General features: G+C 38.0%; 1 protein-coding gene across 2 annotated transcripts in view; it reads right to left on the reverse strand.

Annotated features, from left to right (window-relative positions):
• The window catches only part of pb (proboscipedia), a 30894-nt gene extending 21163 nt beyond the window's left edge, over window positions 1-9731 (reverse strand). Inside the window, exon 1 of one of the 2 annotated variants that reach the window (XM_065493325.1) lies at window positions 9021-9731. In XM_065493325.1, the coding sequence (XP_065349397.1) occupies window positions 9021-9393 (373 nt within the window). In that variant the 5' untranslated portion in view covers window positions 9394-9731. The remainder of the gene's footprint in view (window positions 1-9020) is intronic. The other variant, XM_065493326.1, reaches the window with a different exon arrangement.
• Window positions 9732-11496: the final 1765 nt, after the last annotated feature.

The following is an 11496-nucleotide window of genomic DNA, read 5'->3' on the forward strand; positions in this document are numbered from 1 at the left end:
CAAAATCTCAGAACCTTACTGCTTCACCCCTCGCTGGCGAAAGCTGCTAGAGAATTTCGAATCCGCACTCGGCGTTGCGGCAGCAAAAAGGGCTGCAGTGGAAGAGAGTTGTTTTCAGCCCGGCGAGGAATTAAATAACAGTTTTGGTGTGTCTCCATTTATTTCTCTCTCTCCTCGGGGCCGCTGGCTGCGCCTGTTTTTCTCGCCAAAAAGTTTGTTGTTTAGTTTAAGGGCTGGAAAATCAATGCCCACAACTACTGGTCGGAATAAAAAGACTTTGCGTGGAGCCTATATGTATAGAAGTACAGCGCTCGAGAGAGAGTGGGAAACGCTTTCAGCCAGAGCCAGCGGCGTGGTATGTATCTTTCGTTCGCTCCCCCTGCTCTCATGCATATTAAAATCGCACCACTAAGAGCTTGTGGTAATGAGGTATGAAAATAAGTGCAGATAAGTAAAAATCCGCCGCCGCCACAATGCCTGGCTGACTCTGCTTTTTTAAAACTCTGAGCCAGCAAGCAGACGCTTTTATTCTACTCTCTGTGTGCCACACTGCTGTAAACTTTTGTCACTGTTTCCCAGAAATGCAAGAAATATCATCCAGCTAATAGTAAGCGAGTTTAAGGAAAATCCAGCAACGTTTAACAAACAACATTTTGCCTGCTATCGAAAGCGCCTCAATTGTGGATTTGAACTAAATAATAATAATTTAAAATGAAAATAACGATTTAAAATACATATTGATTTAGATAATAATGAACTATCCTTTCTCGTCAAAATATAGTTTTACGATGTTTTTGCAATCAATTCATGGCAGTTGTTTCAATTTCTATTTCAAAATTAGCGCAATGAAAATTTTAAAACCCGTGTACTTCGAGTACATTTCCAGGGAGAATTGACGATAAAACAACCTCTATATATACAGCTCATGGCTAGAAACGCAAAGGAAAAATAATAAAAATAAATGCTTTCTGAGTATAATTTTGAAAGTTGTAATTTCTTCTAAGATCTTCTTTTAATTAATTCGAGCTGATCTTATTCAAGGCAAATAAAAATCTAGTTAAAAAGTTAAAATTGCAAGTTTAACTCTTGTTAAAATATCTCCCTTTAAATATCCGCAAATCGTCTTGCGGTAGGTTCCCTTTAATTACAATCTCGTAAAACTCAGTTCATTCACGCAAATTACTAAGTTATGCAAATTGCAGATTCAACTTTGCTCCCGGCAATGTGCACACCAGAGAAGGAGGTACCAAAAAGGCGAAAAATTTGGCCTGCGTGCGGTGCACACACATGAGAGCCAGTCAGTGAGATCTCTGGCTGGACCACCTGTTTGCGCCCCAGCAGCCCAGAAAGCGCACCAAGAAATGGAAACACACACACAGTGCCGTGTAATTTAATAACCCGCCCCGGCCCGCCATTGGGTGGAAGGAGGGGCGAGCAAGGGTGGGTGGTGCACACATGTCACGTACACGCTCACTCATGTATTTACCCTCTCGTGTTACATTATGTAATGTGTGTGTGCCGTGTCATGTGCCCTTGCCATGGCTGGTCACGCACGCTGCAAAAGAGAACACGCCAGCACATATCGCTGCACCAGCACATGCCAAGGGAAATTTCGTTTTTTTCCCAGAATCGTGTTTCTGCGAGGGGCTATTATTGTAATTAGGGGACTTTAGGCGCAGAAACAAGAATTTTTAACACGAGGCGTGGAAAATAAAAGTTTCGTTAACAAAATATAACTAAAAAGCTTGTTTACATCTACGAATTTTTTGAACACAATAAAAATGTTGCCAAAAAGTTGATTTGCAAAGCATCAAGGATTCTGAAGTCTAAATTTGGATCATATTATTGTTTTCGTTTAGTTAATAATTATGTTTCCAGTTGGAGTGTGATGAAAAAAGTCGATAACAGCACTGAATTCCAACTGGAAATATACACCTTCCTTCTTTTTGGCCAATCATAAATACTGCAATCATAAAAGTATTTATACAGCACTTTATTAAATTTATTGGTTCGCAGATATAGTTATTTTTGCAACAAAATTTTTAAGAACTGACATCACACATTCGTCAACCACTAGAAGGATTTCTTTAATACCTCAAGAACAAAATTATATAATTATTTTTGGAAGAAAAAATTCGGACATTCCTCGTTGCAAAAAAGTGTTTGTTTTATCTATGCCAACTACAACCCTATATTGATGGAACAAATTGCAAACTATTATTAGATCATACAATAAAAAACACATAACAAACATTGGATTTACAGCATCAGATAAATTAATCCGAATTTTCCTTCTGTGAATGAATCTTCGAGTGTGACACCTTGAATCAAATAATTATTTTTGTTGCTATAATCCTCCATTCTTATTCCTGATTTTCATGACTTGAAACTACTCCATGCAGACATATTTATAGTTTTTATATTTGAGCGCCAAGCCATTTGTAAGTATTCCGAAGGTATAATTAGCTTCACGTTAATCTGTGACCACGTCACCGCTACACATTTTTGGCAGCGTGTGTACAGCCATACATTAAAATAACTTTTTATCACAACTTTCATGTAAAAATATGGCTAGTGCATGGGTGGCGAGGGTCATTTTTAATCAGTACAAATAATCTTGTTGCGATAGAGAGTGGCGATTGGGATTTTGTGCGTCATCCAGCAGCAGCAGCAGCAGTGTTTTTTAAAATGTGCTGAACAAAATAAATGTGTACACGTATACACATAATATGTATAAAACGCTGCGCTACTGCCTCGACGCCGCCGGGTTGTTGGCTCGGCAAAAGTGCGTGGTCATGGTGCATGGCAGGTATTGATTTGTTTCATCATCGATATGACTGACAGCGCGGCCAGGCATTTATCAACCACTGATCCTGCCTGATAACCGGCTGATTTAATAAAATAACCCCCTTGCAACATCCATAGTGCACGCGTTTCATCCAACGCGCGCGCGTATACAACAACGCTCTTCTTTGTTTACTTGCACATCTTTTTATGAAATTAAAATATAAACTGAATATTTGGCACCGTCGAGGGGATTTCTTGAATCATTATTTACAAACGCACGGCCTAAAAAGTTAGAACGGAAGAGCACTTTGATCTATAGATTGAGAAATTGTAATGGTAGGAAACCATGCAAAAAATAAAAATCTCTTTCTTTCATTGAAACAATATTTTGAAAAATCCACTTTGTAATTTTATTTAACTCAAAATAAAAAGAACAAAACAAAATAATGTATTATCAGTGAAAACTACAACTAAAATTGATTGTTTTGTTGTGTATGCTTTTTAAGAAAATTTTGAGTTTCCAATTCTAGTACAAGTAACTCACGTGCTGCTGTTTTGAGCTTACATATTCACAAAGGACCATCAATCCATCAATAATAAAAAAAAACTAATTAGAATAATAATTGTTCTTGTCAAGGACACTATGTAATCATATTTTATTTCATAAAGTTAATTTAAGTTTGTTTTACTTGAAATAGGTATTACTATAGCTCAATTTATAGGTCATGAAGCCTGAAGTCACGATATTATATTTTTTGCGGCCTTCTCTCTTTTGTTAAAAGATGGTTTAATTAATTTTAGTATCGAAAAGTGATACGTGAAGTGGATACCCTAGCTAATTTCCAATCAATCAATGTTCAGAAGAAATTCCAAAAAGAAATTATTTTTAGCAACAAACGTAGCCACCCCCCGTCCTCAGGTAAAATATCTCAATTAATCAGAACATAACGTACTCTGATAAAATCGAGAAATTAGAAACCATCGCATCCTTTCCTATTATTTCGAGTTGATTGCCAGCTAGCTGTTTTACTTTGATAACCCAAGGCATCGAAACAAAAACACAAAGAAACGGCAGTTTCTCTTTTAATAATTTTATTTTTTATAAATAATTTTTGAAGGCACATCATAAGCCATTAATAATTTGAGCGATGTCTTCCACCTCACAAAATGTATTTTTCAGCCGCTGCGCGTAGACGTGTGTATAATTTTTTCTATACGGATGGATGGATGTAAAATATATAATATTCTTTTTTCGTGCCGTGTGTGTGCGCTCGCTCTTTTTAATACCGTTGCATTTTTCTGGCGGACCCACTCGCTCGCTCACATATGCCTGAAAAATTAGTTGGTATCCGCCTCTGACAATTTTTCTCTGCCCGGCCATCCAATATGTTTTGCCTGCCTGGGTACATCCACATCCAAAACTTGAGAACTCACTTCCTTTTGTTTTTAATTTAATTGCAGCCGTGTGTTACAACACCAAGCATGAACCGCGCCGTCAAGCGGGAAGTCTCATTTGCAGTAAGCAAGAACAGAAAATATTAGATTCCCGAAGAAATATGAAATTTTATTCAAATATATCGCAGATTTTATTCATTTTAGGTGATGTTCCTTTAAAAAAAGAAGCCCACACAGTCTGTAAAAATGAAATGACAATTTACAGTGCGATTTCACAAAACATGGGAAAATACATGATGAACGGAAAACAACTGCACAGCTCTCTCTGAAATCAAAATTGAAAATGGGAAATAATGAATCAGGATAGTTACCACAAGCAATGTATTCCAAAAGTATAATTCGCTAATTTTTTAATAATAAATATATCAATTTCACTAATGATTAATGGGACACTAATATTTCAGGTGTAAATGAATTAGGATATCAGAATTCAAATTCAATGATACAATGATAGTTCTTTTAGCTCCTTAGTTCAAAGTGACGTTTTTAATTTGAAATTTGTCAAAGGCTGATTTTCAAATGTCATGCTTGTCTCGTCCAATTTTTCCAGGGAGTGAGCTAATTATAAAAACGAAGCAAGTTTTGTCGTGCCAGGTGATCAAAGCCAAGAAATGTAAAAATGTGCAGCACGAGTGTGTAGTGACAGAAAGGAGGCAGCCTCTCGTCTAGCTCCGAGAGATCCAATCCATCGACACGTTCGCTGCCTTTATTACTAGAATAAATATCTCAGCTTGTCAGGCCGCTTGTAACAAGGTATTAAAATAAACACCGCCGAGAGAGACGCAACATTCCCTTTTTAAAAACAGAATCTTCTTGTGGGCAGCTCAAAATATTGACGCACCGAGTCCTCCAAGATTCTGAGTGGATTTCGTCTCGAGATTCGGGACGAAAATTCGAGTTTAAAGAACTGGCACGACGACATCCGGTCTAATTATTTAAACGTGACGCAGTAGGCGCATTATTTGAATATTCATCTGCCGCCGGTTTTGTGTGTTTTCGAATATTTTGAATCGACCGTGGGCGAAATGGCTTTTTGAATGAATGAAAAAATAATCAGCATGCGAGCGGACAGCCAGACAAAGAGACGCGCGCTTTGGACTAATTGATGGCCAATTGATTGCACTCGCATTTGCCACGTTTTATTTACACTAATCGCTCTTTCATTGGCTGCATGTGTCAACACACATTCGGCGTCACGCTAGCCTTTTTGCCATTTTCCCTCCAACTCTTTTAATTTTTTTACTTCAAGTTTTTTACAGTTAAAAAAAAATGAAGCAAGGTCATGCCGCTTAATTTTTTAAAAATTTAAATGAAAAAAGGAAAACATTGTATGGGGTGAACATAATTTACAAAATTTTATAAAACAACAGAATATGTTAAGGCTTATAATGAGTGTTTGAAAGTTGCGAAAATTCTGCTCTTACGGACACGAGAATTTTAAAGGCATATAATTCCCTATTACCTTTCTAACGGCTGCCAATTGCTGCCTTACTCCTCATACAATTTTCACGAGAGTTATAATATTACCATACACAGAGTAGCTTGAGCCATTCAGTTTTGATAATATTTAACGGTTATACCTGCGTATTTTGTCCTAAAATATATTTCTCCAATGGGAAGATTGACTTTGCCTAAAATCCTTTTTGAGTAGGGTGTTCGCACCTGTCAGAAAGGTAAAATGAAAATTCAAGAAAAGAGTTAATTTACATTAAAAGAAATTAATTCAAGATTAGTTTAATTGAAAATGTGAGCTTATGAAAAAAGGAAAATGTGTGAAAAATATTTATACCGCACCCTTTTTATTATGTGGGGCATTTTTAAAAATTCAATTGCCTCATAGATAAATGCATATTTCTCGCTCTTGTTCTATATATCAATTTTAGTACGCAAATCGCTGACGTGATTTAATTGTTTCAGGTATTTGGTGCTCAGACGAGACACAATTAGAGCAGCTCCTTGACTGCGACTTGACAAAGGATTAGATTAATTGACCTATCGTTAACCACCCCCTGCGGTGAGCGAGAGGCACCCTGCCGCTCTCGGGGTGTAACCAGACACCTAATTCCATCTCATATCACACTCGTGCGCACACCTAACACGTGTAACCCTACCCTGGCTGGCGCGCTGAATGAGAATTCGGTTCATTGCGCCACAACCGCGCTGCGGGTTTACGTACACATATACTCACTCACGCACCTCTCGTTTGGGGGATGAACAATGTGCGCGTCCACCGCACCCCTTGCAGCTTATGCAACCTGTTCAGCGTGAAATCCGAGAGAGCCGGATTATGCATTGAAGGCTAATTAAATTTGGCTGCGCCGCGACGACAGAGGATTTCCCTAACATAATTCATCAGTGGTTTCAAATGCAAATTTGCCTAGTTCAATTTAGCAAATCTTTTAAATTTACAAATTAAAGCGTTTGAATATACATAGATAGTTGATTGATTGATTGATTAATTAAAAGTGAACTAAGAGGTAAATGTTTAAAGTGATAATCGTTTGGTAAGTTATTTGGTCAATCTTGGTTCCTATAGGCTAGATCATTATACTACGATTTAGTTTAGACTTAATTTAAATACTATTGAAATAAACCGAGGTATTTAAATTCTGGTAACGATGTTTTTACCTTCTTGAACACAAAGGTAATATAGATAAGGCTTTCAACAAATGGTGTTGGCTTTGACTAATTACATGAAAATTACAGGTAATATTTAACTTGGTACCTGCAGCTATCTTATGTTTTGATATAGTTCAAATTTGTACTTCTTTAAATATATTCTGAAATGGTTTGTAAATAAATGGAAATATTTCTTAGTGAATACTACTAAATTAATTTTATGGATGCACGTACAAACGAAGGATTTTCAGATATATTTTTAAATTTTGTGTTTGACAGTTGAAATTAGAATTTTTAAACATTACCACTTTATTTTGCATGGAAATCGTTGTTTTACTTATTTTGTTTAAAAAGTTATATTTAACATTTAACTTTGCAGAATTTCTTTAGTAACTAACAATAAGTGTTTGGTACAATCATTTTCTTACTCCAAGCGTTGGGTCGAATGAATTGCATGCGGCCTCTCCCCCGGCCAAACGGCACGCTGACTCCGCGCGCTCTCGCCGCTCGCGGCTCTGATCGTTCTTATTTTATTCGCAGTCTCGCGAGGGTGAAGTCAAAAGCCACCCCTGCTCCCCGACAATTTGTTTCCCAGCGGCCCCCAGAGAGTCACAATTTTGGATTTTAATAGAGCGCGAATCTCGGCTTTATTATCAAACTGTTTTGACCCTTTCACTCGAGCACACCGCAAAAACGGACTTATCTGGAAATTGAATTCAAAACTGCCGTTCGGGGAGCGCGTGCAAGGTGTAAATATACGAGACCGGCCCGCAATGGTAGGGGGCTATTTAATAATCATCCCTCGGCGCATGAAACAAAAGGAAAAGCATAAATTGCTCTGGAATGACGTGGCAAAAACGCACGATTAAAATGCACTGCAGCTGATGCCCACTTTGTGATCAAAGCCCCGAGGCATTTTATGAATAAACGTCTAACCGCGGTGAATAAATCACTTATATATGTATTCCATTTCTTATTCCAATTTTGAAACGCAGAATCTATTGAGGTTTGGGAAATCAGGATCGTGACGAAAAATGTTTACATATTTTGAGTGCCAATCCACTTGACGCATATTGCAATGTCCTACAAATTTCCTCGGCAGCTTGTTCGGAAATTGGATGCTGAAAAGAGCCGCTATTTTTCGGCCGTAATATGAATTTAGTGCGTGTGAACAGTGTCGTAATATAAACATGTAACTGCTGCCGGGTGAGCAGCAAATGTGCATAAAGGTTTACGATATTCGCGGGTGCACCCTCTCGCCGCGCCGCCCATGCAGCAGCACAGATATACGCGCGGAGACAAGATCCCCCACGAGGCCATAAAAGTGCACTCTGTTCAGTGAGTGCATATTTCATCACATCGCGGGGTATTACATAAATAGAAATATATCCTGCCACCGCAGCCATTTCGCGCTTGTTATTTCACAAAATTATATTCCTTCCTTTGGCATACACGCGACGGGAGAGAGCAAAAAATATGTTTTGCGCTGTGAATCTGAGACGTCTCGTGATTTTGTCAGCAGCCGCATTGCGAGTTTTGCTCTGGATTTTCCCATGCCATCCTTTCAGAGCCTCTCATCATCTTCTTGACCTGCGTGAGAATCCACCTTTCGTGTCATCGTTTCAACGTTTTTTGGGACATACTCTCGACTAATTAGACAGGCTTTGAAAGAATTGGATTATATTTGACGTGGCAAAACAATTATTTAGGTTTACAACCTGTCCTGTTGTTTTGTTAAATTTCTTGTCAGAATGTAATTTATTTTTTTACTGATAACAGCAGTGACAAGACCAATGGTCTGATCCGAGTAATTAATATCGTGCTCATAACCAGATATATGCGCAGCGAGTGCGTTTATCACGATTTAATTGCTAAATTTTCCCGTTTCGTTTAAGCCTCGAGAAATATGTTCTTCGTCCTTTTATCCCAAGGAAATTAAATATTTGACAAAATCGATGAGGTCCAGCATTGCAATTTTAACTGCTCCGTGAAATCATATAAATCAGAATAAAAAATAAGTCATTTTTGGCTGATTTTTTGCAATATTGAATAAAGCCAACTCATAACGTTCGATTTAAAACAAAATATAAATAATAATAAAATTAACGACTGATCATAGGAACTGGACAACGAGTTTCAATAATTATATCGGGACTAACCTGGTGTACTGTTCTTCCTGCTGGTTTTCTTCTCCTTCATCCAAGGGTACTCGGGCACGGATGCGGCGGATACGGCGGCCGTCTGCTGCATGAGGCCGCGGCCGTCGGCGTGGGCGGTGGCGACCTCGAGAAAGGGTGACTGCGACTCCCGCGGGTCGGGAATGCGCGAAATGTACTCGGCCATCGACGGCTCGCTGTTAATGAAGCCTGTCTCATTGCAGTGGTCCATGGCCGCCCCCAGCGGCCCCCAGCAGTTGTCGACGGCGGCCGCCACGGCTTGCAGGTAATCCTCGCGAAGAGGTGCACGCTCATTCAACTTCCCCGACACTTTGACGTTCGGCGCCCCGCACAGCGCTCTCGCCGCCGGCCTCATCCCCACGTGATCTGCCTCCAATAGAAGCTGGGGGCCGGGCCTGAGCGGAGGCGGGACTAGCACCACGTGGTGCTCACTCTCCGAGAGACACGCACCTCCGCCTCGCCGCTTTTTGTCCCACGCCGGTCGACTTGGGCTCGCACGGCAAAGCGGGCATTGCGCCGCTGGATTTGCTCCAGCACGCCACCGGTGGGGGGGCTTTTTTCAATGGAGTGACCGGATGCACCTGATCCGCGGCCAAATATTAATGAAATGGCAATGCTTAATGAAAAATTATTATAACATGCTCATCCGCATAGCTGCGGCTGGGATTGGAGCCTCTGATTGCGCGAGTGACCCGCAAGGAATTGCTGAAGGAAGATGAGCCTTAATTGCTGACAAACAAGGCTCAACCGGCTATTACACAATTCTTAATTATGATTACCGTTTTCAACTGACAAATTACGAAGCTTTCAACAACAATGTTGTATATTTGCAATTTCTTAAATGGATTTTTAATATGTTTATTTCAAACTCTTTGATTGATTGTTTTTCCACCCAAGTGCCGAAGCGTTTTAGAAAATTACACTAGTTAAACTCAAATTGTTTCAAAAGTGACAGTTAAAAGATTGAAAGTAAATTTGGAAACTACAAGAGAAAATATTTTTCTGTAAAAACATCAAGTAAAAATATGAAAATAACCTTTTTTATCTTTCATTGTCAGATTTCAGTTGACAAAAAGCTCTAAATAAATAGGTTTTCAAGTTATTTTGCTATTTTTTAACAATTTTTGGGAAAAATATTTATATAGGCATTCCAAGGTATGAACTCGGCCTTTCGAATTTTTAAAAAAGTTGGTAATTGACTCTTTCTGACCCACAATTAATAATAAATGACCCACAACTAATAATAAAATACATTTAAATATACTTTTAAACAGCACACTAAACTATGGGACACTTTAAAAGAAGAGGAAAGTCCTGTCAAATTCCAAACCGCAAAACACACACATACTTCCTTACAGTATAATAGTTACCTTAAAGATCTTCATTTTTTAATATGTACCAGAAAAATAAATGAATGCAACTTTTCAAATGACGATGAAGGTTCATGATATGCATAACAGCTAAATTGGCTTCTGAGGTTCATTTAGCTGCCCATAAATATATTGCTGTAGTAAACCGATCAAACCAAGGGATGTTGGAATAAAAAATTAACTTTTTTCAATTTATAAACTTTGAAGGTTATCTAGGCAAGAGTTGTAGATATTGAATGCTTAAGATATATTAATAAAATTAACAAACAAGCGCCTCTTAAATTTTCACTGCATAGCTGTAACGCCTTGGAGCAGGGTGAAAACTGTGCCGCACTACAGTTCTACAATGCGGGTTGCATAAGTCCACATGCCAGCTAAAAAAGATAAGTTCATTAATGTTATCTTGGATTGTTATGCTCCTAATGGATGCATCGCTATCATGCAACAGATGCTGAGAATTATTAATTATAAATTATAAAGGAAATTTGGAAAATTTTATTTATTTTATAAACTTTCATTAACATAAGATCTAATATAATATAGGGTCGAGCTTTTTAAATTAAGTAAAAATATACACATACATAGTACACTCTTACAACACGTAATACTAGTTCACACAGTCACGCAAATTAATTGAAATTGCAGACAAGATAGCAGACACTATATCGCAAACTAAACAAAAAAGGGGGAAAGTTTATAAGATCTAAAATTGTTAATGGAAAATACTTATATGAAACTTCTTGCGTCTTTATTCCTTTCAATTTTCTATTTGGTAAAATCTAAGTGTTAAAATGAAAGAAATACACACGCAGGTATAATATATGAAATTTAAATTTGTCACGTAGCTAATTGTAAGCTATACGTGCAAATTAATTCAGGATCCTGAATTTGGAGATTTTAAATTTTGAAGTGTTATAAAGCACACTTTCATAAAATCACTAACAAAAATTAATTCTGAACTTATACTTATCCTCAATTGGAATCGTAGATTTCTAAATAATCTTCTCTCTTTGGGGTCAGTCACTAAAAGATCGTCTTCATATCAGCCTCTCTGCATATATCGCATGTATGTATGAAGCCTTTGGACT

This window comes from Cloeon dipterum, chromosome X, assembly GCF_949628265.1.
Source record: "Cloeon dipterum chromosome X, ieCloDipt1.1, whole genome shotgun sequence".
Classification (NCBI taxonomy): domain Eukaryota; kingdom Metazoa; phylum Arthropoda; class Insecta; order Ephemeroptera; family Baetidae; genus Cloeon; species Cloeon dipterum.